The sequence below is a fragment of the Lissotriton vulgaris genome, unplaced genomic scaffold, assembly GCF_964263255.1.
Source record: "Lissotriton vulgaris unplaced genomic scaffold, aLisVul1.2 SCAFFOLD_2864, whole genome shotgun sequence".
Classification (NCBI taxonomy): domain Eukaryota; kingdom Metazoa; phylum Chordata; class Amphibia; order Caudata; family Salamandridae; genus Lissotriton; species Lissotriton vulgaris.
Genome location: NW_028244578.1, coordinates 234,914 through 261,343, shown reverse-complemented (window position 1 = coordinate 261,343; position 26,430 = coordinate 234,914). Strand labels below are relative to the sequence as shown.

At 46.1% G+C, this 26,430-nt stretch overlaps 1 protein-coding gene across 1 annotated transcript in view; it reads right to left on the bottom strand.

Annotated features, from left to right (window-relative positions):
- Positions 1-26,430, bottom strand: part of LOC147667198 (large neutral amino acids transporter small subunit 3-like) — a 133,444-nt gene that overhangs the window by 5,226 nt on the left and 101,788 nt on the right. Inside the window, exon 3 of the mRNA XM_086948858.1 lies at positions 6,690-6,882. Coding sequence (XP_086804984.1) covers positions 6,690-6,882 — 193 coding nt within the window. The remainder of the gene's footprint in view (positions 1-6,689; positions 6,883-26,430) is intronic.

Here is a 26,430-nt window from a genome sequence, read left to right as displayed (position 1 = left end):
GAACTCTAAAGCAACATTCTTCCAAAATCAATCAGACACAGCAGCTAATCGACCAATTTTTTTTCTCAAAATTAATAGAAACCAACAAACGATCTGAAAGCACTTCCTAACTGTGAAACTTTTGCCGCCTTCTTCAATGAGAAAACCACAAAAATCCCTAATGACATCCAGATCGCTCTCAAACTACTTCCACGCAAACCCCTCCTACACCCGCCCCATTCGATCTTCAAGCATGCCCCAATAATCCACTCATCCCAACCAAAAATAACGCCACCTGGGCTAGCTTCAAGACCGTTGATGAGGCTGGCACTCAAATCTATTGACCTCTTTGAAATACTCCAACCAGGTCGGCGAAACCCTCCCTTCTAAACACTTAAATGAGTCCATTCACCTCCTACTCCCGTTATGGACTATGATAATTAATGCCCCACTCACCCAAGGCTCGTTACCGGACTGCCTCAAAAGTGCCAGGTCACCCCTATCCTAAAGAAACCCAACTCCGATGAACCCCACCCCAACAATTACTGGCCGACTCTTATAAAATATGTGCACTTACAGTTTCAATATCACATCGAACAATTGCAACTCCTTGACCACTGTCAATCTGTCTTTTGATTGGGTGATAGCACCGAAACTGCCATGGTCCACATTGTCGCCCAGAATGAACCTTGCCTCCTGATCCATCTGGATCTGTCAGCCGCCTTCAACACCATCATCCATGCAACCCTACTCGACCTTCTAGAACATAGGCTGGGCCTCGCGGGCACGGTGCCAAAATGGCTCTCCTCTTTTATACTCATAACACAATTAGTATCTAGGGGTCAACATACCATGTCAATCTCCTCTTTTATACACAACATATTTCAGCGCATTCTAATCAATAACACTCTTCAAATCAATAACACTCTTTCCAATCAGTCTCCCTTATCACTGGGTGATCCCCAAGGCTCTATCTTCTCCCCGACACTGTTTAACCCTTACGTGGAGCCCCTAACTGAAATCCTCGAACTCTCCCACATCGCATACCACATGTATGATGACGACACTCAACTATACTTGAAAATCTCGTCCCTTGAGGACATCTACACCCTCAACAACACCCTAACACTAATGCAACATCGGTCGACTCGTAACCACCTCAAGCTCAATGCCCTTAAAACTGAATACCTACTGATCGCTCCACTCTCCTTCACTACTATTGCCAAAGACCGGCACCCTCTACTCAACGCCTTGAATTGCAACCCATGCATCGTTGACTCTGCCAAATCCCTGGGCATAACATTGGACAAATACCTCTCCATGCAAAAACACATCAGGTCCTCAGTGTGAGAGCAATTTGTTGGAAAGCGCTATTACCAGAGGAGCTAACCATCCCTTGCATATTCTTAGGAAACTATGTGGCATATTAACAAGCGGCAGCGATAATTATCGCTGCCCGCGCTTAGCGAGGAAATAGTTATCGCTGGCTATCGCAGAAAATTATGGACATGCTAGCACTGTATTAACAATGCATAGCGCAATGGCGATAATTTCCCAGTGAGAGCGGTGTTTTCCATGGAACATCTCTGGTTTTCCAGCGATGTTCCATGGAAAACGACGATAACCTTGCTGATACGACCCTGTGGTCGTATCAGCATAATCCACCGCCAATGATAAGTATAGCTAAGTCTACATTTAAGCAGACGTTAGTTTTTGGTGAAAACAGCGGTTTTCTCCCAAAACGAACGTCTGCTTAAATGCTGGGGCAGCCTTGTAAATATCGGGATGTGATTATCAGTGATATTTGCAAGGTTGTACTGCCCAGTGACGCCCACTTTGCATCTCATTAGAGATGCAAAGGAAGTGTAGGGTAAAAGGGTGCTAACATGCACTGATGCATGTTATCCCCCTCTTGTAAATAGGGCGATATTTTTATCTCCACTTTTTTGGCTTTAAAAGCCAAAAAAGCGGAGATATGGCCCTTGTAAATATGCCCCTAAAACCTTTCCTCCCTGAAGACCTCACAACTGTGGTTCATGGACTTGTTGTATTGAAATTAGACTGTGGTAGCTCTACCCTGGCGGGCATCCCAAAACCTCACTTGCACCACTGAAGGCTGCACTGAACGTAGCAACTCGGCTTATCACAGAATCAAAAATAGTGAGGATATCACCCGACCGCCTAGCCTCGATTCCAGGATTCATGTCAAGATTGCGTGCATGACCCACAAAGCGCTGCACCACAAGACCCCCGCCTACTCGACCCAGAAACTGACCCTATTGGGTGGAAACAGATCCTCGGGATGCACGGGTTCCCTACTACTGAAGCCACAAAAATAGGAAAGATAACCTTAAAGCAGAGGTCTTCAAACTTTTTGATGCCGAGACCCCCTTGTAAAACCTTTTTAGGGGTAAGGACCCCCTTCCGACAAAAGTTTCTAGAAACTGGTACTCCTCATCATCATCTTTTGACAACCATAAATGCGCCTGTTAGACCTCATCACATCCATCCATCATTCATCCACCCACACTTTCACACATCCATCCATCCTTTCATCCTTCATCCATCCACACTTTCATCTTTCCATCCATCCATACATCCTTTACCCTTCCACCCTTCCATCCATCCACCCATCATTCATCCACCCACCTTTTCACACATCCATCCATCATTCATCCATATAACCTTTTATCCATCCATCATTCATCCATGCAACCTTTTATCCATCCATCCACCCTTCCATCCATCCATCCTTCATCTGTCCACCCTTTCATCCTTCCATCCATCCACCCTTTCATCCATCCATCCACTCTTTCATCCATCCATTCATCCTTCATCCGTCCACCCTTTTATCCTTACATCTATCCTTCATCCATCTATCCTTCACCAATCCACCCTTTTATCCTTCCATCCATACATCCATCCTTCATCCATCCACCCTTTCATCCATCCATTCACCCATCATTCATCCACCCATCTTTTCACACACACATCCATCCATCCATCCATCATTCATCCATGCAACCTTTTATCCATCCATACAACCTTTTGTCCATCCATACATCCTTCATCCATCTACCCTTTCATCCTTCCATCCATCCACCCTTTCATCCATCCATCCGTTCATCCATCCACCCTTACATCCATCCACCCTTTCATCCATCCATTCTTTCATCCTTCCATCCACCCATTCATCATTCATCCACCCACCTTTTCACACATCCATCCATCCTTCATCCTTACATCCATCCATCCACCCATCATTCATCCACCCACCTTTTCTGTGCCTCTCTCATGGGGGGGGGGTCAGTATCTCTCTGCTCTTCTTCCTTCTTTCCCGATCATGGGAGGGCATCTCTGTGCCTCCCTGCTGGGGGCGGGGGACGTGTCACGGAACTCACAGCTCCAGGCATGCAATATGCATTGACCTCAAAGGGCTACACTACAGCCTGCTCCCCCAGCCCCCCTCCGCCCTCCCCCCCCCTCCCCACCTCTCCTCCTCCCCCAGCTCGAAACGGCTTCAGGGACACACACACACACACAGCCACACCCGAGTACTTGACAGGTCTTTTAGAAGACCTTTTACTTGTTAATGAGGCTTTGATGTTTTTCACACCTTGGCTCCACCATGAACACCCTCGATCAGCCCACCGCCAGGAACTCTGCGACCCCCTTCCAAGGACTCCACGACCCCCCCTGGGGGTCGCGCCCCACAGATTGAAGACCTCTGCCTTAAAGTGATCCTTCTCTGGAATTGCCCCAAAAATCTAGAACTCTCTCCTTACTGAATTCAGATGCAGGCCATCCACACCCCCCTTCAGGAAGGAAGTAAAACATTTTCTTTGCAACAAATTCCTCTCTCAAGGCCCGATTCACAGAAATAACTTAGGACAAAATCGTAAACTTACTAACATTTTGGTATTCAAAGAAGGCACTTACTCATTTTGGTATTCACAGAAGTTAGGACTCCTAACTTTACTACTCCTAAACTGAGTAAAAAAATCCTAACTTTAAGACTCTCGGTATTCACAGAAGGCATTTAGGAGTCCTAAAGTTAGGACTCCTAACTTCTGTGAATAACGAAATGAGTAAGTGCCTTCTGTGAATACCAAAATGGTAGTAAGTTTAGGACTTTGTCTTAAGTTAGTTCTGTGAATCGGGCCCTCACTGAGGACCTGTCTTGGATCCGACTCATCGGTTCGTTTCCGTTCGCCGATTTGTCATTTGCTACTTTTTGCTTCAGAATATGTTTGCGGCCCCCTTCTATGCTATACTAGTGTGCCCCTTTCTCCCGGCCTACCATTATCATATGTATATATATTTATTGTACTCTAATGTTTCTATATCACTTCCTATCCCCTATCATGCTCCTTTTTACAGTTTCTGTAGGTGCTCTGTCACCCTAATGGGTTATGTTCGCGCTATATACAACTCTGAATAAATAAATACATAAATATCTCGACTTCCAGCTCCTGCAAGGCGTATTCTGCTTGAACTGAGTCTCTTGAAGGCGGACATGATACAAGCAGCATGAACATAAGAAAAAAGAAATGCCAAGTGCCACACATAACCCAACAACTGGCCGAGGAATAAACTTGCACAAACAAATTACATTTGTCCTTACTCTTAAAAACAGAACATCATGTTATTTTATGAGCAAATAAGAGGGTAATTTGTAGCGACAACAAATGCCATAGCAGACAACACAGTAAGGTTCATCTGCACCCTCCCCCAGCCCCTCCAGTCAACCAATGAACCACCAGCACAAACATTTCATTTTAATGAAATCAACAGGAGATAGTCCATGCAAAAAGTTAAGAGCCAGATTAGAACAATGGTCGACTTTAAGGTAAGGATTTATGTGAGATCAGGTCAGAGTTTTAGCAAGGGGTAGAATTAGACTCGAGATAAAGGCTGAGGTTAGGAAAACGATCAGACTATAGGCTGGAGTAAGGGACAGGGTCGCGACTGATTGGGCGGGGTCAGGGGGAAGGGCAAGCTATCATAGGATGGGTTTTAAGGTTATGCATCCATTATCTGGATACTTGGTAGTCATGTGTTTGCGTAAGCCTGGGCAGTGAACTTCGCTCCGTTTGCGGAGTTTGCGGAGTATTCTGCACTTCGCACTCAGGGGAGTGCAGAACACTCTGCTTCGCGATGTGCAACGGAGTTTTTTCCCCGCTCGCGATCGCAAAAAGGCTGGGTGGATGAGTAAGTTTACGATCGCGAACGGTAAGTTCACGAGCGCAAGCTGGCACTCGGGTAGAGTTTCTACCCGAGCGCCAGGAATACCAGCACAAACTGCAGTTCGCACTACACTCCGCCAATTGCGGAACTTCAAAGAGTTTTTTGTAACTTTGCAGAGTATCACATAGCAAAACTCTGCAAACAACGCACAGGCTGTCCATCCACACCTAGGCATCCTTCGATCCTCCACCTCATGGGGACCGTGATCATAGAAGGGTCGAATGCCTCTTGGAAGTATTCAAGATATCTGTGCCCATCCATCTTCGGGGATGCCCCATCAAGAGTCTTAGTGGATTCAAAAATTTCAGAATGTAAGAATGTTAGAGGCACACAGGGGAGAACGTCTAGACAGAATCCATCCCGGTGTGGGTACAAATTCTTGGTGGACCCCGGGGTGAGGTGATGAGGGACCTGAGGGAACGGAAGAGATGACCGAAGGAAGGACGCAACTATGGCTGACGGCATGGCGAGCTCTTGGTAATATCAATTCAAGAGTTGAGTTCAGTGAAGACTAAAGAGCTGAGGAGAGCAAGACACGAAGATAGGTCACAGCGTGCAGAACATCTTGGTAGGTGCAGTCAAGGGGTTGGGTGTGAGGCGGGGGCGGGTCTTCACAGGGATGCAGCCCACCCAACACTGCAGGACACCTTGGTAGGTGCAGTCAAGGCGTTGGGTGTTAGGCAGGGGCGGGTCTTCTCAAGGATGCAGCCCACCCAACACTGCAGGACACCTTGGTAGGTGCAGTCAAGGCGTTGGGTGTTAGGCGAGGGCGGGTCTTCACGACGATGCAGCCCACCCAACACTGCAGGACACCTTGGTAGGTGCAGTCAAGGCGTTGGGTGTTAGGCAGGGGCGGGTCTTCAGAGGGATGCAGCCCACCCAACACTCTGCAGGACACCTTTGGAAGGTGCAGTCAAGGCGTTGGGTGTTAGGCGGGGGCGGGTCTTCACGGGGATGCAGCCCACCCAACACTGCAGGACACCTTGGAAGGTGCAGTCAAGGCGTTGGGTGTTAGGCAGGGGCGGGTCTTCACAGGGATGCAGCCCACCCAACACTCTGCAGAGCATCTTGGTTGGTGCAGTCAAGACGTTGGGTGTTAGGCGGGGCGGGTCTTCACAGGGATGCAGCCCACCCAACACTCTGCAGAGCATCTTGGTAAGTGCAGTCAAGGCGTTGGGTGTTCGGCTGGTCTTCACAGGGATGCAGGCTCTACCCTCTCTGCAGGACGCAGAGTGTTGGGTGGGTGGTCATCGGGAGCTTGCAGTCAGATTTCACCGGGATGAGTGTCTTGGTGAGCGGCTGGTGGTGTTCAGAGGCGGCACATTAGCACTTTCCACCTTCCTGTGGCTAAGTATTCAGAAAGATTATTTTGCATTGTAGCAAACCAAAGACTGGGAAAGACCACCCAGACAACCTAGAAGCCCCATCAGCTCCTCTCAACAGGGCTGAGCACCCCCTCTTACCTGCCCACGAGACGCAGCGGCCGGGGTCCGTATCTGTCCATGAGGATGCCGAGGGGCAGCGTCGCCGCACTCAGCAAGAAGGATCCGATGGTGAACCCCAAGTTCAGCATCTCCTCCTGCTTCACACAGGTTGGCCACTCATGGGGGGTCGAGGCGTTCGCAGAAGCCCCCGCTGAGGCGCTGGAGTTCTCATCTGTGAGGAGAGAGTGGGAGAGAATTCTTAACCAGAGGCCACTGAGCATCACACTGAGGCAAGGTGAGGGGTACATCATCAATGCACTGCACCCCAAAACTGGAAGAAACCATCCAATGCACTGACCTGTGGCCACAGTCTGCGTTTTCTTTCAACTTTTTGGAGTTCACAAAGATTTCAACGTTTTAAAAGAACTACAAAAAGTTTCAGAGGAAAACTGTTTACAATTCTGAGCACACCCAAAATCTGTCACACAACAAATGATTGATGCGCTGATGGAGCAGGACCTCCATATCACCCTTTCACGGTGAGGCAAGTTAAGGCGCAAAGGCTTGGCACCTGAAGAGCGCTCACAAAAGCCCACCTTTGAGTAGTAGAAGGGTGGCAGAGCTTGGATGGCAGTAAGAGCCCACCTTTGAGCAGTAGGTGTGTGGCACAGGTTGGAAGGCAGTACCTGCCTACCTTTAAGTAGTAGGAGGGTGGCATATGTTGGCCTGGCAGTAAATGCCTACCTCTGTGTACTAGGTGTGTGGCAGGGCTTGGGCTGGCAGTACATGCGTACCCTCCATACCACTTGTGCTCACAGTTCAACAGAATCACCCCACCCATCCTTTGTGCGTCACCAGCTCACAGCTCACAGCTCATGCTTTCCTTTGAAGAAAAGGTATGGTCTACAATGGTATGGGGCCGTCCCTATCCGTAGAGCATGGAAACTACAGGGGGCGGCAGGCTTCACTGAGGGCTTTTGAGCTTTCAACAGTACGTATCTTGCCTAAGGTCAGACTAGATGACATTCTCTTCGGTGAAGTTTAGGAACAAGTTACCTCGCTTTTACTTGTCTTTTTAAATTCGTGTTTTCTTCCTCGTGCGTGTGTTCCTCGATTAGTCGTACATTATGGGACAGAATACCAGACCTCATATTCGAAAATCAGTTCAAGTTAAAGCAACCATTCTCTCATAACTTTAGGATGTCATATGGTTACTGCGTTTCTATATATTGTGTTAAGTTAGCATGAGTTTATTAAATGTTTAAACAACATATTTTCCTTCGGCTTCAGTTTGCACACGACACCTAATTGTTATTGTAGCTTTCAACCTAGACGAAAGATGTGATTTATTTGAGAATAATATGTTATTGCTCTGATATCAGTTGTGCTTGGTACACTTGGTACAACTGTCTGCACACTGAGAACTGCACCCTCTAAGAATAACCTAACACAAGGTTGCTGAAGGCCTGATCCTCGCACCACATTAGACATAACACAAATAATGTTGCTGCCAACATTGGGCTCTACGCGGGTTTAAGATAGAGTTACAGGGAATGAATCAACACACTTGATGCTTCGCATGCAGAGAGCTGGTAGCTGTTGATGTGATCTGCTCCTACTGACCATTAGAGGTATGGGCCCGCCCTGCTAAAAACCCAAATGAGACCTTCTTAGATATAATATAATATGCTAAATAGGGTGCGCGAAATATAGGTGATACAGATTTCTATAGATTTTGCATTATAATATGCTATCACCATTCGCTTACTATGGATTAGTGACTATGCTGCTAACTCTGATTTTTATAATATGTATGTTGATATTATATAAGATACTGCGTTTGAGAACTTTGCATTGAAAAATAAACATTTCAAACTTGCACGTGTGTTCTTTGCCTCCCAGTTTCGGTTTGTAATGATTATATAACGAAAGAGTGTTCATGTGTTCCACGATACCTGAGGTACTCTAAGTTCATGTTCTGGATTGTCTAAGTCATTGGGAAGTTATTAGTACCGATGAGACACTGTAGCTAGCTTGGTAAGGGGATTTCTGATACTAAGGTGAGTTTTGGGTCACCCTAACTCACCCAGGTTCTAGATCTCTGTGCACAGTTCTGTGGGAGAACGGAAACCCTGCTACATGGCGCCCATACGTTGTTGGCCTTATATAATGACACTCGAGTAGTATATCATTCACTCCTTAACACCCTTCATTCCCGTTTCCGGTAAACGGCAGTGTCGGAAAAAACCTACCTATTTTTGAAATAGGTCTTTTCAAGCTTGAATCTATCTAAAAATGGTTTCCTTGAATTACTACCCAGTTGTGCTACAAAGTAATCTTTGTTTTTTCACTTTCCTGTGCTGACGTGGCACAAGCCGTGGACTTCCCGCAGCATAGTCGCATTGCGGTGCGTGACCATTTGCGGGCTTATAATGTACCTGTGGAAGGCTTGGCTGTTGTTCTAGTGGTGAGTGCGGCACATGCTTATCCGTACGAACTGTTTTATTCGTGGGTGACATTTCCGGCGGTGAACGCTAATTCTGGTGTTTTCCACTCCTACACTGCTACGGCTGTACCGGCTGCGTATGCTCCGTACAGAGCACTGGAGGTTCCTATTGATGCTTGGCTGCATGGAGTTTGGTTTGGTGGCGCCCTACCACACGCTTTAACCGCTCCGAGGTTGGGTCCTTTGTCCATTCCGGGCACACCTTGGCCCGCTTTGGCTGGATTCACTCCTCACCCTAATCGAGCCACTTGTGGCATAGCTGATCTGCGGCAACTTCATGAAGTCGCAGTGGCAGTGATTAGAGCGCTTGTTCATTACACTAGCCGTAATGTTCAAGACGTAGCCCCTAGGGGTGCACAGCTTCGTGCAGAACAGGCTGGTTTGATAATCAATCCTGTCATGGTGAATTCCGTGATGGGCAAGAAGCCCCAAGACAAGGATGATTTTCCGTTCTGGCTGGCGGAGAAATTCGGCCAGCTAGAAGCTGTGTTTCCTAATACGAGTCCGGATGACAAACATCGGATTCTTACGCTAAGTTTGCCGAAAGATTTGGCCCCTGAACTTGTTGACTGTGAGACCTGGGGTAAGACTTTTGCAGCGGTCTATTCGAGGTGCTATGGCACCCCGTCTGTGACCAATCTGGGTGCGGTCCTTAAACGTGTTCAAGATGATCACGGACCGGAGTCGGCGGTTGAGTTGGGTATGCGCCTGTGTGGCACCTTTGATGTTGTTTGCGATCTGATCCTTGCAAATGTCAAGGGGGATGCAGTGAACTTTCAGGTTGCTAACGCTTTAGCGTTAATTCCCGAGGCCGAGAAGCCCCGTCAGTTGGCAGGGATAATTGTGGCGGCTTATAAAACGGTTGGCCGCAATGCGAAGGGGCTTAAGGCTTTTCCTGATAAAGAGAAAAAGCGGCCCCAGGGTCAGTCTTCGGAAACTAGTGGTCAATCTAAGTCCAAGAAACAGAATTGGCCTAAAAAGCAGAATCAGGGTAAGCAACAACAACAACAAACACAGGTTTCTGCTCCTGCGTCTCCGTTGCCTGCGCAGTCGGATCGAGTTTATGATTTGCGCGATCGCGCGATGATTAAATCACCTGAAAGGTTTCAGGCTTCTGACCAACGCTCTCCTCGTTCCTTTCAGGACTCATCGGCTCCGTCAACCGGTGGTGGAGGGGGCGGCAGGGGCCGGGGTGGCCAGCAAGGACGTGGTCAGCCCCGCCCACGTAACGGTGGAGAGCAGCAGGAAGGCGCTACGCCCAAGAGACCACAGTTTGCCACGAAGAAAGTCGCCGCCCTGACAGCACATCGATATGCCCCAGATAGTGAGAACGCGGCTTCGGAATCTGACGTGGGCTCTGACCTTGCTGGACAGCGCGGCAGAGATTACCATGGTGAGAGAGGCCCTCCGTCCACTGTTGAAGGTGACAGCGACTGACACTTATGTTGTAATTGAAACTGCTGATACGCATGTTGCTCCCCCTGAACGTCTTTTTGAAATTGTCCTGTTAATCGAAGGTGACATGCAGCGAACTGTAAAAGGGGTATTTTGGGAAAATCTCTCGTCTACGTATGACATTTTGCTTTCGGAGGCTGACTGGCCCCCACCTTTTGTTCTCGCAGCTCCGCGAGGGGAGGAGGTGATCCTCCCCAGTTTCGCGCACACTGTATCGAGAGTGGAGGCGCTGCATTTTGCAGAAGCGTGGGCTCTGGCGCTTGCGCCGGCTGTGTACCGCAATCAGTGTGGCTGGGATAAATTGTCTCCAAGCCACGAGATTCCGTTACGGTCTCAGCCGCAGCCTCAACCCAATATCCCATACGGCGTGAAGCCAAAGCTTCAGTCGCGGCTATCCTTGAACAATTGGTATATCAAGGTGTAATTGAAACGTGTGTGTCACCGATGAATAACCCCCTTTTTACTGTAAACAAGCCGGACGGCTCATATCGCTTGGTTTTGGATTATAGGCATTTAAACTCGCATTGCCGTAACTGCGCAGTACAGAATACTCATGGCTCTGCTTTAGTGAATAGTCTTGAGCGTAACCGGTTTAAAACCACTCTTGACATTTCCAATGGTTTCTATGCCCATAGATTAGACGGTCTAAATTCCCAATGGACCAGCTTTACATGCGGCGGTGTGCAAAAAATGTTTCGGCGTCTCCCGATGGGCTATAAGAATAGTCCTGGAGTATTCTCCGCCCTCATAGTCTCTCTTTTGGAGGGCTTCGACCCAGTTGCTTGTTCGTATGTGGATGACATTTATCTCACAGACGACGATCTTTGGGAGCATCTGTGTCGAGTAAATAGCATAATTTGTAACTTTGCAGACATAGGTTACAAGTTTAACTTTGCAAAGTCGCACATTGCAGAGTACACAGTGTTGTTTCTCGGCTACGAGCTTAACAACGAGGGAAAGGGGTTGGCACCTCACTTCCTGGAGAAATGCGCACAGTTGCGCTCTCCGACAACACTGAAAAAATTACAATCTTTACTGGGCTTTTTGAATTTTGGGAGGACTTATATTCCGGAATATGCCCAGCGTATCAAGCCTTTGTATGCTTTGATACAACCAACTTTTTCCAAATCAGGCTGGCTGCCTGAGCATTCAGCCATTCTGCAGTCTTTGCAGGCTGATTTGCTCGCTTCTGAATATTTACAGACTCGTGATAACCAAACCAACCTGGTGATAAGAAGAATGTCTGACAAAATATCGAAATCAAAAATATCGAAATACAAAAATATCGGAACAAAAATATCGAAGTCAAAAATATCGGAATCCTATCCCTAACAAGGTAAGTACAAAAATATCGAAAAAATAATATCGTAGTACAAAAATATCGAAATTAAAAATATCGTTTTTTAAATGTATTAATAATAATGTAAAAATAATTATAAAATACATATAATGTTACAAATATTAAATAAAAATATTAAAACATAATAAAAAAATTAAAACTAATACATACACATTTAAAATAAATTAAAAACTTAATAATTTAATGTAATTTTATATTTTTTAATTTCATTTAATTGATTTAATTTAAATTTATTTTATTTTTACCCTGTACGACTGTACCCCAAAAACCCAAAACTGACCCTGAACCCTAAAAATACCCCTTTACCCAAAAACCCAAAACTGACCCTCAACCCTAAAAATATCCCTGTACCCCAAAAACCCAAAACTGACCCTAAACCCTAAAAATACCCCTTTACCCAAAAACTGAAAACTGACCCTGAACCCTAAAAATACCCCTTTACCCAAAAACTGAAAACTGACCCTAAACCCTAAAAATACCCCTTTACCCGAAAACTGAAAACTGACCCTGAACCCTAAAAATACCCCTTTACCCAAAAACTGAAAACTGACCCTAAACCCTAAAAATACCCCTTTACCCAAAAACTGAAAACTGACCCTGAACCCTAAAAATACCCCTTTACCCATGAACTGAAAACTGACCCTGAACCCTAAAAATACCCCTTTACCCAAAAACTGAAAACTGACCCTGAACCCTAAAAATACCCCTTTACCCATGAACTGAAAACTGACCCTGAACCCTAAAAATACCCCTGTACCCATGAACTGAAAACTGACCCTGAACCCTAAAAATACCCCTGTACCTAAAATGAATTAATATTATTTAATTACCAATTAATTATTAATTAACAATAACAATAAAGTAAATATATTAGCACATTTGCTGTAATTAATTTAATAATTAATATTATTTTGCCCAATTAATTAATTAAGAATAACAATAAATTATATATAAAAAATTACTATAATTAATGTAATAAAATAATTAAGAATAATTAATTACCAACTAATTAATAATTATAAATATGTAAAAAATTATAATAATTAATTAACTAATTAATAGAAATTAAGTACCAATTAATTATTAATTAAAATATGTACAAACATAGATCAATTAATTAATTATTATTAAATTACTTCCCACCCTATTCCCCTATAAACCCATAACCCGCTACAGAACATATTTATCAATTAATCAATTAATTAAAATAATTAAAAATTAATTAATTAATAATTCCTACTAATTAATAATTAATTTAACATAATTAAATTACTTCCCACCCTATTCCCCTATAAACCCACAACCCGCTACAGTAGTAAAAGACAATATTTAATTAAATTACATTAAAAATAAATAATAAAACATAATAAATACAATATAATATACACTAACTTTATTTAAAAATTGATATTAGTAACATCAAAGTTATTAATTTCGATATTATTGACATCGATATTTACAACTTCGATATTACTGATATCATACCAATATCGATATTTAGACTGTCGATATTACTTACCTTCGATATTTGTGTATATCGATATTTAAACTTCGATATTTTGGTATATCGATATTTAAAACTCGATATTTTGTCTGTATACCGATAAGAATTATCCCTGGGGCGGTGGGTTTCACGTACCTAACTTTTAATGAAGGAGATACAGTACCTATTGCTTACAAGTCACACTTGTACTCTTCGGCTGAACTGCGTTTTTCCACTGTGGAGAAAGTTTTAACGGCTGTGCAGATGGCAATTCTTAAAGAACGTGCCCTGTCACAAGGAAAACGCATGTTGGTTGTTACCCCGTGTCCTGCCTTGGAGGCAGTTACGAAAGCCAGTGTACCAAATTCCAAAGCTTTGCACCCTCGGTGGATTCAGTGGGCTGCATCCTTGACATCCCAGGATGTCACGTTTATTTTTGACGCCACGTTACGGTCGCAGGAGTATTTACAATATGAATTTGTTCATCCTGCTCCTTTAGCAATGCGGCCGTTGGAGGATTTCCATTGCATCATTTACACTGATGGTTCGGCGCAGGTTGCGCATGGCTCTAAACATGCCTATGTTTCCGCATGCGCCATTGTAGTCGGTGCCATGGTGAACGATGAGTTCAAGTCCAGTGTCGTGCACACGCAGACGCTTGGGGACTGCACCGCACAATTAGCAGAGCTTCGTGCTCTGATGCTTGCATTGGAGTACGCAGATCCTAGTGTGACGACTTTGATCGTAAGTGACTCTTACTACTGTGTCCAGTCTTACAATGAAAACTTGTTCTTTTGGATTCAGAATGAATTTCGTGATTCCAAAGGTAGCACAATAAAACATAAAATGATCTGGGTCCGAGTGGCGGAACTTAAAGACAAGTTGCCACTCGTGTTTGTGATTCATACTCTCGGCCATCAGCGCGTGGGGGTCCACGCTGTTGGTAATTCGCTTGCTGATGAAGCAGCGAAGTCAGCGGTATCGAAATACTTAGTTGCAGCAGTCACGAGGTCCAAAAGCAAAATAGATGATGACATCTTGGCAGCTGTTGCTGCAACCGAGAAGGGAGGTAAATATCCTGCGGGGTTCCCTTCTAAATACTCATACCACTTAAGTCCCGATAAGGTTCCTTATGTGAAAATTCCTGATGTTGGCGAACGTCTAGTTCCCAACTCGGATCGCAGGGCTGTTTTGATTACAGCAGCTCATGAAGGTGCGGCGTCTGCGCATGCAGGCGTCTCAGCCACTGTAACTCAGCTACAACAGAGGTTCTGGTGGCGGGGACTGTACAAACAGACGCGAGATTATGTCCTTCAATGTGACATTTGCCAGCAGATTAAACCTTCAACTGCTGCGCGTCCGCCTCAGACACGGTTGTACATCTCTAATAAACCGCTTGGTTGTGTTTATTTGGATCACTGCGGTCCTTCTTCTTCTGATACTGCATACAAGTATATCTTAGTAGCAGTTGATTCATGCACACGCTTTGTGTGGGTATGGCCACATCGGAGCGCTGATTCACGGACTGTCATCAAGGATTTGCGAGTCTTTATAGGGATTTTTGCCTGTGGTACCTTCCATTCGGACCAGGGTCCGGCTTTCGTCTCTAAGGCGTATAAGGATGCTATGGTTTCGTTGGGGGTCCAAGTCAAGTTTTCGAGTCCGTACAGACCCGAGGGTAATAGTGTAGTGGAACGAATGAACCGTGACTTAAAGCAATCTTTGACAGCTCGAGTTATAGGCACTGGCAGAAACTGGTTAGCCCACCTCAATGGCGTGCAGCGTGCGCTTAATAATCTCCCTAGAAGGTCTCTGGGTGGGCGGACCCCGTACGAAATGCTCTTTGGTATCAAGATGTACGTCCCTGACCTCGATGGGTTGGACTGCAAGGCCCAGGCCTCGGCCTTTGACGTAGATGAACATTGAAATGTTTTACAGGATCTACAAAAGACCCAAGACAGTCTAGCAAAGGAACATTTGCCCTGCACATCGGATGATGCGTTGCAGATCCCGGTAGTTGGCTGGCTACCCCAAGTTGGAGAACTGGTTCGGGAGAAGATCGATAACAAGAAAGAGTTTGGTCCCTCATATCGTACACCGGTTCGAGTTCTTGGAGTGAAGGGCACAAGAACAGTCATTTTACCACCACTTCCAGGTCGTAAGGAAAAAAGATTTATTTCTATTGACAATGTCAAGACACACAGGGTGGCCGATTCTTCATAGCATTACTCCGGCTGTATCCTGTCCTTCCATGGTGAGGCACTCTGTGCTGGCTATTACATCTGGTGCAGAACAGGAGGTGTCCCTCGAGATGCCTGCCATATCCAGTCCTTTATTAAATACTATTCCTGCTACTAACATTGATGAGCTGACCTACAGCTATCCTGCTGATTTGTCAATGCCTGATTTGCAGACTCGTTTGGCCGGACAGTCCAGGTTCTCTTTTGACTCTGTTTCGGAACTTTCAAAGAAACCCTCAACTATTGCAAAATATGCCACATTATTTAAAAAACATTTTTTAATTCCCCCTTGGACATACATTTGGTTGATTCTATTTTTATTTTACCTTTTTATATCAATTGGTTTTGTGTTTTATTTTTTCCGCCTGATCGATGGTCACTATGTTAACCCCTTCGATGCGGCCGCGATTCCCCTGGTGTGCTGTAAACAGCACGAACAGGGGCGGACCGTGACGAACCCCAGCCGTCATCAGCACACGAGCACTGTAGTGCATGACGGCTGGGGTTCGTCATGAGCATGGAAGGGGTTAAAGAAAGAACAGGAATTCGGTACCTTAATGGAACATTAGCCCCTCTTTCCTCTTCACATTCAGCACACAGACTGAAACGAAACTTAAATACAGTCAACATTACTGCCTGGCCTGTCCTTGATGGGATTGTGTGGGATGTGGTTAGATTTCAAATACATGGGCCCACTAAAGTGATTAATGTTCCGAATGTGCTTAGAGTAAACATGGGGGATGTGATTAAACAAAATATACGTTCTGATGATTGGGATATTCAGGCCGTAGAAGCATTGTTCTCTGATTTGAAATATTATGCTGCCTTTGATGCTGAGGATCTGTACTTAGATTCTATTAATTATGGTGATTTGTTTTGTTTCCAACATTATGGTAATCATTTTTTACATAAGACAAATTCCAGGAGGATTGCTGTTAATTACACACAGTGGGAACACTGCGCAGCTCCATTGGTAGGCAGCTCCAATACATTTCTGAAAAAATACACTTATTTTACAGACTTTAATCAATCAAATCCTGAGTCGTTTTATTTCAAAATGACACAAAAGTCCATGTCCAAAGTTAGACTTACCGATACAAAATTGCTGTATTCGAAGTCCTTTCTAGACAGATTAGCTGTAGATGGCTACGAGTTTTGGAAAGGAACAATTGACCTTAAATCGGTTTGGGGTACCAAAGATTGGCAGGTACAAGGCACTGAGGCTTTGCACCGTGCATGTCTCATCCCGAATCACATGTTATGTTATGTTTTGTTAACAAAAGTTTGTATAGCGCGCTGCCACCGGTTGGTTTCCTGGCGCTGTGAGAACAGAGTGTGGTCAGAGGAGGAGGTTAAGGATTAGTGATAAGCTTGTGAAAAAAGCCAGGTCTTTAGTAGCTTCCTGAATGACAGGAGGTCAGGACATAATCTGATCTCGAGGGGGAGGGAATTCCATAGGCAAGGTGCCAGGATGCCAAATCTGCAGCCACCCAGCCTTTTGCGTTTAAAGGAGGGCGTTTGTAGAAGACATAGGTGTGCTGAGCGTAGACTACGAGGCGGGTTGTATTTTATGATCAGTTTGGAGATGAATTTGGGACTTTTGCCGTAGAGTGCTTTAAACATCAAGCAGCTGGCTTTAAAAATGCAGCGTTGAGTTACCGGGAGCCAGTGGAGTGATTTCAGAAGGGGGGTTGCTGGGTGCCATCTGGGCTGGCTTAGAATCAGTCTTGCAGCGTGGTTCTGCACCATCTGTAGACGTTTGAGGAGGAACTGAGGAAGACCCAGGTAGATTGAGTTGGCATAATCTAAGTGGGAAATCACAGTGGCAAGCACCACCTGTATCAAGGCATCGCGGGTCAGAAGTCGGCGAACCTTCCGGATTTTCCTTAGTTGAAAAAGGCATTTGGAAACTACCTGACCAACTTGCGTTTTGAGCGAGAGGTCGCTGTTTAAGGTGATGCCGAGCGTTTTTGCCGATGGAGAGGGGGATGGGGCTGGGCCCATGTCTGATGGCCAATAATGTGGGCCCCAGTATTTAGCACTGTCCCCAGTGAGGACCAGCTCCGTTTTCCCAGGGTTCAATTTAAGATGATTCTGGTTCATCCAAGCTTGGATGAACCTCATTGTAGACTGGAAAAAAGCGATGGACGTGGCTGAGTTGTCAATTGTAAATAGAAGCTGTAGGTCGTCCGCATAGTTTAACACCGTAACCTGTTTTTTCCTGAGGGCCTGAATTAAGGGGGAGATGTAGAGGTTGAACAGGTGAGGTGATAGGGACGAGCCCTGAGGTACGCCGCAGGTGATAGCTTGTTTAGTGCCCACTAAGTTACCTAGTCGAACTGCTTGGGAACGGTTCGACAAGAAGGACTTTAGCCAGGCCGCTGCCGTGCCCTGGATGCCAGCCTGTGTGACACGGTCGATCAAGATGGTATGGTCGACCGTGTCAAAAGCGGCTGATAAATCCAGGAGCACTAAGGCCTGCGGGGTCCGGTTGTCAGCACAGTCCCTAAGTGTGTCCAGGACAGCCACTACCACAGACTCGGTTGAGTGCGCAGGGCGGAAGCCTGCTTGATGGATATCGAGGCAATTAGATGTTTCAATAAAATTGGACAAGCAGTTGGGGACATGTGCTTCCAAAACCTTTGCCAGGAAGGGGAGGAGGGAAATGGGTCGGTAATTTAAATTGCAAGTGGGGTCTGCGCCCGGTTTTTTCAAAAGAGGTATTACTGTTGCCTCTTTGAAGGCACGTGGGACTTGTCCGGTAGTCAGTGAACCATTTAAAAGGGAACAGGCAGGTGCCGGAATTGCTGATAAGCATTCTTTTAAGATGTAGGGGGGGCATTTATCAGAAGGAGCGCCTGATTTCACTCTTATCAGTAGTTCCTGGAATATTTCTGGGGTGATAGGGGTGAATTCACACAGTAAGCTGGTTGCTATAGGTTCTGAATCCGAGGTAGAGAAGTCTGAGTCTAGAAGGGAGGGGTTAGGGCATCGGGGGATACTGGATTTAATGGTGGCGATTTTCTCACATGTTGTTTCTAAATTCATCCATTTCCCAAACAACATGCTTTGGATTGGCAACTTCTAAAAAATTAAATACACCAATCATCCCCGATTTGGAAGAATATTCAGGTTGGGGTAATTATACTGAATTGTCCATTCATGAGTTACAGGCTCTTTTACACAATTCATCCTTTAACGTTTCCAGTTTGGATCCAAAGGGTTGGCTGTTGTGGCAAAGGAGTGCTGATTCTTGCCAACGTCGCTTTCATTACAATGAAATTTGGAAAGTTTCTCAAATTGAGGCTGCTAAGCGCCTAAGGGCAATCGACCGAGCGAATCTGGAGAAAGTACTTGCAGTTGTAGATAACAGTATTAACACGCTTTCTTCCCGGATTTACACGTTGAACAATATTGTTTCTTCTGTTGTTGACATTGTGCATGATGAAGTGTCCGTATTGTATCATGGTCAAAATCAATTGCGTTCTGTTATGCAATTTGCTTGGACACTACAGACTCTGAAGGCTGGTCGAGTGCCTTGGAGTTATATGAACGTCTCATCATTATTTGCCCCTTTTAATTTGACTGACAAGCAGCGCATGCTTTCCATGCGAGATGCATCATTTTCTATGTTACACATTGAAAAATTAGAATCTTTGCCCTTTTCTGTAGCTGAGGCTGCTACTGCTACATGGCTTATCCATGGTATTATTACTTTACCATTTGCTCTGTATAAATTTACGAATTGTATGCGATATATTGCTATAGGGCGATATGAACCACTAGGCAGTGCTTTCCTCCATGAGACATGGTCTTTACCATACACATACAGATGTCTAAAGGAGGGGAAGGAAGTGAATCTGAATGGTGAAGAATGCACACAGTCGCCTGACCGTTCACTGATATGCAGACACATCCAGTTGCATGGTTCTTGTAATCAGGACAGGCCTAATTTAGCCTGTGTTTTAAAAGGCACACCGGTTCCTGCTATAGTTCCCACATTCACTTTATTGTCAAACGGTAGTTATTTACTTTTGAATAACGAGATGTGTTGTGGGTTAATGGTCGGTATCGCCTATGTGGTTACTGTATCAGAACGTGTGGTGTGTTGCAAGAACGTGTTATATCCACCCACGCATGGGAATTCAGATGTTTCCATTTGGCCGCGAATCCCAACCTTGAGAGCGGAGTTCAACGGTTTGAGCCGAATAAGAGCCCTATTGTCTCAAAAAGAAGTGGCCCTGAGCTCGGCCCGTGAAACTTATGTCCTTCACATAGCTAACACACGCACAGAGGTGCAGGCACTTTTAAATACTGACTTGCCGTTTCATTTCTGCGAGCTGGTTCATCAAATCTTTAATGCCTCCTCCACGTCTGGACTCGCACATTTTTTTAAATTGGTTAGCAGTGGTCTCGTGACTACGTTTGAAAAAGTATTTGGTATTATCCCTGCGTTCTTTCATTCTATATTCGCAAGTTTGTTTGGCGGATTCCCTGTTTTGCTGGCTTTGGCTGAAGGCGTTTTGGTGATATTTTGCTTTATAAAACATGGATGCCCATCCTGCACTAGGAGCCGCTCAGCCCCTTCTGACACTGTTTCGCAACCGGATGCTTGATTACTATAGAACCTTGCCGCTTGCAACTTTAAGCACGGCTTTTGGATTATCATTCCGATTTTCCTATTTCACATGTGTCCAGCCTGTGTTTCATTGCCTGAGCTGTGATTTCAACTGGGCCATTGATTTGTGTCTCTGTTTGGCGACTTCTCCTGACGTCGATTTTGATCAGCTAATGAGCCCCGTAGTTGCTCACGAGTTGGTTTGTTCTGGCGAAAGGGTTATGGCCGTGGCAGCGATGCATGGACTAATGGGTCAGTGGGACATACCCGCAGCGGCGCAAGACTTTCTGGCACATAGCGTTCTCGAGAACCCACTGAGTTGTCCTCTGATGTTGCTAGAAGATTCAGTGCTGGAGGAGCACGTATGTTCTTACCCATTGCTTAATTGGATGGCTGAACTGTTTTCGGATGATGACAGTGATTTCATGTTGGAAGCGGTTGCTACCTATTTTGCATATTCTATCCACCCATGAGTGGCTTTGGAGACTTTCACTATTATGGCACGTCACTTTTTAGTAATTCTGAATGGTGCCTTTTCTGTTACGAACATTCGACTTTTATATATTCTGGGCCTGTAATTTTATAATTGGCCTGAAGTTCAAGATTTTTTATATTTTGTGTGGCCACTATAGGCATTCATACATATTTTATATTATTGATTTTATATACATCTACATACATTTAGCGTGGCTCAATATTGTTGAACTCTGCTTTCATGTTTTGCCTTTCTTATAGTATTGGCTTGTTTTTTTTTTGTCCTTTTTGACCGTTCTCGGATCATTGGGGGGGTGTCATATGGTTACTGCGTTTCCATATATTGTGTTAAGTTAGCATGAGTTTATTAAATGTTTAAACAACATATTTTCCTTCGGCTTCAGTTTGCACACGACACCTAATTGTTATTGTAGCTTTCAACCTAGACGAAAGATGTGATTTATTTGAGAATAATATGTTATTGCTCTGATATCAGTTGTGCTTGGTACACTTGGTACAACTGTCTGCACACTGAGAACTGCACCCTCTAAGAATAACCTAACACAAGGTTGCTGAAGGCCTAATCCTCGCACCACATTAGACATAACACAAATAATGTTGCTGCCAACATTAGGCTCTACGCGGGTTTAAGATAGAGTTACAGGGAATGAATCAACACACTTGATGCTTCGCATGCAGAGAGCTGGTAGCTGTTGATGTGATCTGCTCCTACTGACCATTAGAGGTATGGGCCCGCCCTGCTAAAAACCCAAATGAGACCTTCTTAGATATAATATAATATGCTAAATAGGGTGCGCGAAATATAGGTGATACAGATTTCTATAGATTTTGCATTATAATATGCTATCACCATTCGCTTACTATGGATTAGTGACTATGCTGCTAACTCTGATTTTTATAATATGTATGTTGATATTATATAAGATACTGCGTTTGAGAACTTTGCATTGAAAAATAAACATTTCAAACTTGCACGTGTGTTCTTCGCCTCCCATTTTCGGTTTGTAATAATTATATAACGAAAGAGTGTTCATGTGTTCCACGATACCTGAGGTACTCTACGTTCATGTTCTGGTTTGTCTAAGTCATTGGGAAGTTATTAGTACCGATGAGACACTGTAGCTAGCTTGGTAAGGGGATTTCTGATAATAAGGTGAGTTTTGGGTCACCCTAACTCACCCAGGTTCTAGATCTCTGTGCACAGTTCTGTGGGAGAACGGAAACCCTGCTACAAGGAAAGACAGGCATGGTGGATAAAAATCTCTCAATCAATCCTAATATTCAGACAAGGAGTCTGAATTATCTGTATTTTTACTTTTATTGTGAAAAACGTCAATATACAAATACGGGTCTACAACCATATAGGCCGGCCATGGAGCAGGTTAAAAACGTGTAAGGTAAGGGGACATTACGCTGTAGTATATAAAAAAAAATACGTAACAGGCGAGTCATTAATTGCAAAATTAATTTAGTTGCAGGATCAGTGAATGTTAATTTAATAATCGAAAGTATAACAGGATCAGTTACGCTAAAAGAAATCGTCTAGATGCACACCGTGGGCGAGTACCACGAGTAACACTACTTTGAAGCTATGATAATACAATAATCAATATTTAATCAAAACCAACATCAACAGGGCTGTCTGCATGCTCAGTCAGTATCCTTCCCCACCCGATATGTGCCCAAAGACCAAGTACATATCCCGTAACATCAAGGCTAAGCAGCCAGGGCACCGTAAGGATTTGCAAGTCCCACCTATATTGGCGCCATTTTGGCTGAGGTCGGGCAGGTCCAAAGTTTTAGTTCAAATCCTTCTAAAAACCCGCGGCCGGACCAGAACCCCTTTCGGCAGTTCAAAAAGTTTGTCAATACCAACAGAAAGGACAGGCAGCATGGACCGTTACTCAAAGGCGGGGAAAGGCAAAATCTTCCTTACCAGGTCACGTTGAGGTTCCACCGGAACTGATCGAGTTGGTAGTCTACAGTGTTCCTTGGTAATTCGGACAAAAGCTGGCGTCAGTATGGGAGCACCACCATCTCGCGGTAACGTCGTGGCCATTCCGGGGAGCGGGACAGTAGGCGTATCCCTCCGCCGACGCACTGGGTCTGCCTCTCCCGCAGCACCAGATGGGGATAACACGGTAGTTGCGCGGAGCAGGGGCACATCAATGGAGGATGATCGAGCAACAGTGGCGGTCGCCCCCACCGGAAGCCCGCGGGGGGTTGAATGCCCATGACTCCCGGGGGATCTTTAGAGCTTGGACAATGTCTTCAAGAGTGTGGCTCATACCCGAGCAGGCAAGCATTCGAGTTCCAGGGTAGTCCAGAGCCGTTCAGGCCCAAATCCGGGCAATCGGCCGCCATTTTGAGTGTTCCGCAGCAGCAGCCGCTCTTCACCCCGGCCACCAGAGCGGGTCCCCCCGGCCATCCACAACGGCAGTCCTGGTGCAGCTGTCCGGCAGGTGAAACGCTAATGGCTGTCCTGCTGCAGCTGACCGGCGAGTGAAACGCTATGGGTCGCCCTGCTGCAGCTGGCCGGCGAGTGAAACGCTAAGGGTCGCCCAGCTGCAGCTGAGAAGCCTCCACCTGGGGAGGTGGGGGAGGCCCGTCCGCGTCGCCTCCCACCAGGGCACCCCACGCTGTCTCCCGGCGCAGCATTATAGGATGGCCGGACCAGGCAGCAAAAAGGGGGAGCCGTCAGCAAGGCATCCCCTGCCCGCAACTGGTTGGGCATCACATCTGGACGATTCGCCGGTCGCTGGCTGCCGGCAAGGCCCCGGCTTCCATGTGTCGGAGGCCTCACCTTCCGGATGGGCGTAGCCGCGGACCTGCTAAACTCCAGAGCTTCCGGAATGGAGGGTAGGTCCCTGCTGACTTTTATCTATCTCATGTTGCTGTTACTGGGCGGGGTGGGTGATAGGACGGACATGCTTAGGCAGCGAGGGCGGCGGAGCCGAGCTACCTCGTGGCCATCTCGACCGCGAGCTTGGCTCCTCCCCCTAGTTTCATATTTCTCACGAAGGGCTATTTCCCAGTGTTTTTATTTTAGCAGGGTCAAAAAGATCCTATCAGTGGCCTACTGATTTTACTCGATTTCTTTTCTTTCCCTTTCTAGTGATTTTTATGCCATAGTTAGCTAAAAAGATACAACGACTAATCCGTATTATATATATATCCTTGTTATTAGGGGTACTCTCGGTGGAGCCGGATGATCTACCTCTAATAAATGGTCCGGGTAGAACCAATTACCAACCAATGGGGAGACGATAGGCATGTCAGGTTTCAAATGGTGGAAAAAATCCGCACTACCCATCCTTCACTACTTGCAAAAACTAGACAGAATATTTCTATTCTACGTTATTTACAAACAATGAATGCCTCAAGAGAACTAGATCCAAACAAACAATCAGTGGGGAGAAGATAGGCATGACAGATTACAAAGGGGGACAAAGGTCCGCACTACCTATCCTTCACTACCTGCAAAGACTAGACAGAATATGGCTATTCTACGTTGTTTGCAAACAGTGAATATCTCAAAAAGGAGCTACTCTAACAATCAAAAAGGGAGCTACCCTGACAATCAATCAATCAAACAAACAGTGGGGAGAAAAGATAGGCACGACAGATTACAAAGGGGGACAAAAGTCCGCGTTACCCACCCTTCACTGTCCACAAAGGAAGATAGAGTATTTGTACTCTTCCTCGTTTGTAAGCAGCGAATGTCTCAAAGAACCATCATCGTTTCGCAATTTGTCGTTTTTACACGACCTTACCCGGACCGCATAGGCTGTTTCTCGTCTTCCGCTTCCAGCGCCCGATCGTCCTCCAATCTCCGATATTTTCCGCGGCACTCCTGATGGTTCCCAGTCAGGACCGTAGATCACTCGAGAGAGGTCGATTCGGAACCAGTGAAGTTCGTATGATCGGCTGCCAGACGAGGGTCTATCGGGCAGGAGCTCTTTCCCGATTGTTGCAGTCGTTCACTCTGTCGTCAGGACCTCTCCCACTGGATCCACGTGTCGCTGATGGGCCCCACGCTTGGGACGCCAATTGTAAAGCAGGAAGGCAATCAACGAACGAAATAACCTTAAGTATTGCCCGGCGATGTCGCCTCTTAACCCACAATGTATTAATCAATGAAGAGGCAGGCGCTGGAGACCGGAAGGTGGGAAACAAGGGTTTATTCACTCCGGAGGAGAACACATCAGATCAGACCAACAGGGAATCTTCTCGAGGTGCTCTAACTGCATCTCTGAGGCCTGGCCTCTTATACACACATTTATGGCAGGAAGACATTCTTTATTACAATAAAGGTACTTTGAAGTATGAAAGACATCCCCGGAATCTTCCGCTTCAGGCCCGTTACAACACATCCTTACAGTGAGAATCCCTTCCCCAATCAAAATACAGGATCGGCATCAGACGGCAGGAACAGCAGGGCATTCCGCCGGTTCCCGGAATGCGTGTGGTGTGACGGATCTCATGGGGTGGGGGCCTTGATCTACTGTAACTCCTTTGAAGAGGGGTGATTCTTTACAGTTGGGGTTATAAACTGCATTCGCAGGGCTAGGTGATAGCCTGGGAACGGCCAGGACAATCGGACACGGAGGAAGAGGAGTGTCAGAGGGTGCGATAGTGAATAGGATGAAAGGGAGGTGTCGGGCGGGCACGGGATGTGATTCTCAGGGAAGAGCAGCGCAGATGGAGGGAGTTTATGGCCCATGCATGAGAGAGAGAGAGAGAGCGGGGGTGACCAGTGCGAGGGGGAGACGCTTGCGAGGGTGGGGAGTCGCGCTGGAGATCGGCGGCGTGCAGAGAGTGAGTCTGACCAAGGCATCTAAAATGGCTGCCGTGTACGACAAAAGTGTGGCATTGGGAAAAAGGCAAGATGACGCAGATAATGTTTATCAATACGAATTAATTTTCCACATAGCTGCACGACGAGCCAGTATCTGCATGAGCAGCCTGTAGCTGCACGACGAGCCAGTACCTGTAGCTGCACGACGAGCCAGTAGCTGCATGACGAGCCTGTAGCTGCACGACGAGCCAGTAGCTGCATGAGCAGCCTGTAGCTGCACGACGAGCCAGTACCTGTAGCTGCACGACGAGCCAGTAGTTGCATGACGAGCCTGTAGCTGCACAATGAGCCTGTAGCTGCACGACGAGCCAGTAGCTGCATGAGCAGCCTGTAGCTGCACGACGAGCCAGTACCTGTAGATGCACGACGAGCCAGTAGCTGCATGACGAGCCTGTAGCTGCACGACGAGCCAGTAGCTGCATGACCAGCCTGTAGCTGCACGACGAGCCTGTAGCTGCATGACCAGCCTGTAGCTGCACGATGAGCCTGTAGCTGCAAAATGAGCCTGTGGCTGCGCGAAGAGCCTGTAGCTGAATGACAAGCCTGTAGCTGCACGATGAGCCTGTAGCTGCAGAATGAGCCTGTGGCTGCGCGATGAGCCTGTATCTGGATGACAAACCTGTAGATGCATGATAAATCTGCAGCTGCATGAGACTGTGGCTCCACAACGAGCCCAGAGGTGGACAAAGAGCCTGTAGCTGCACGACAAACCTGTAGTTTCATGATAAGCCTGCAGCTGCACGACGAGCCGCTGGCTGCACAGTG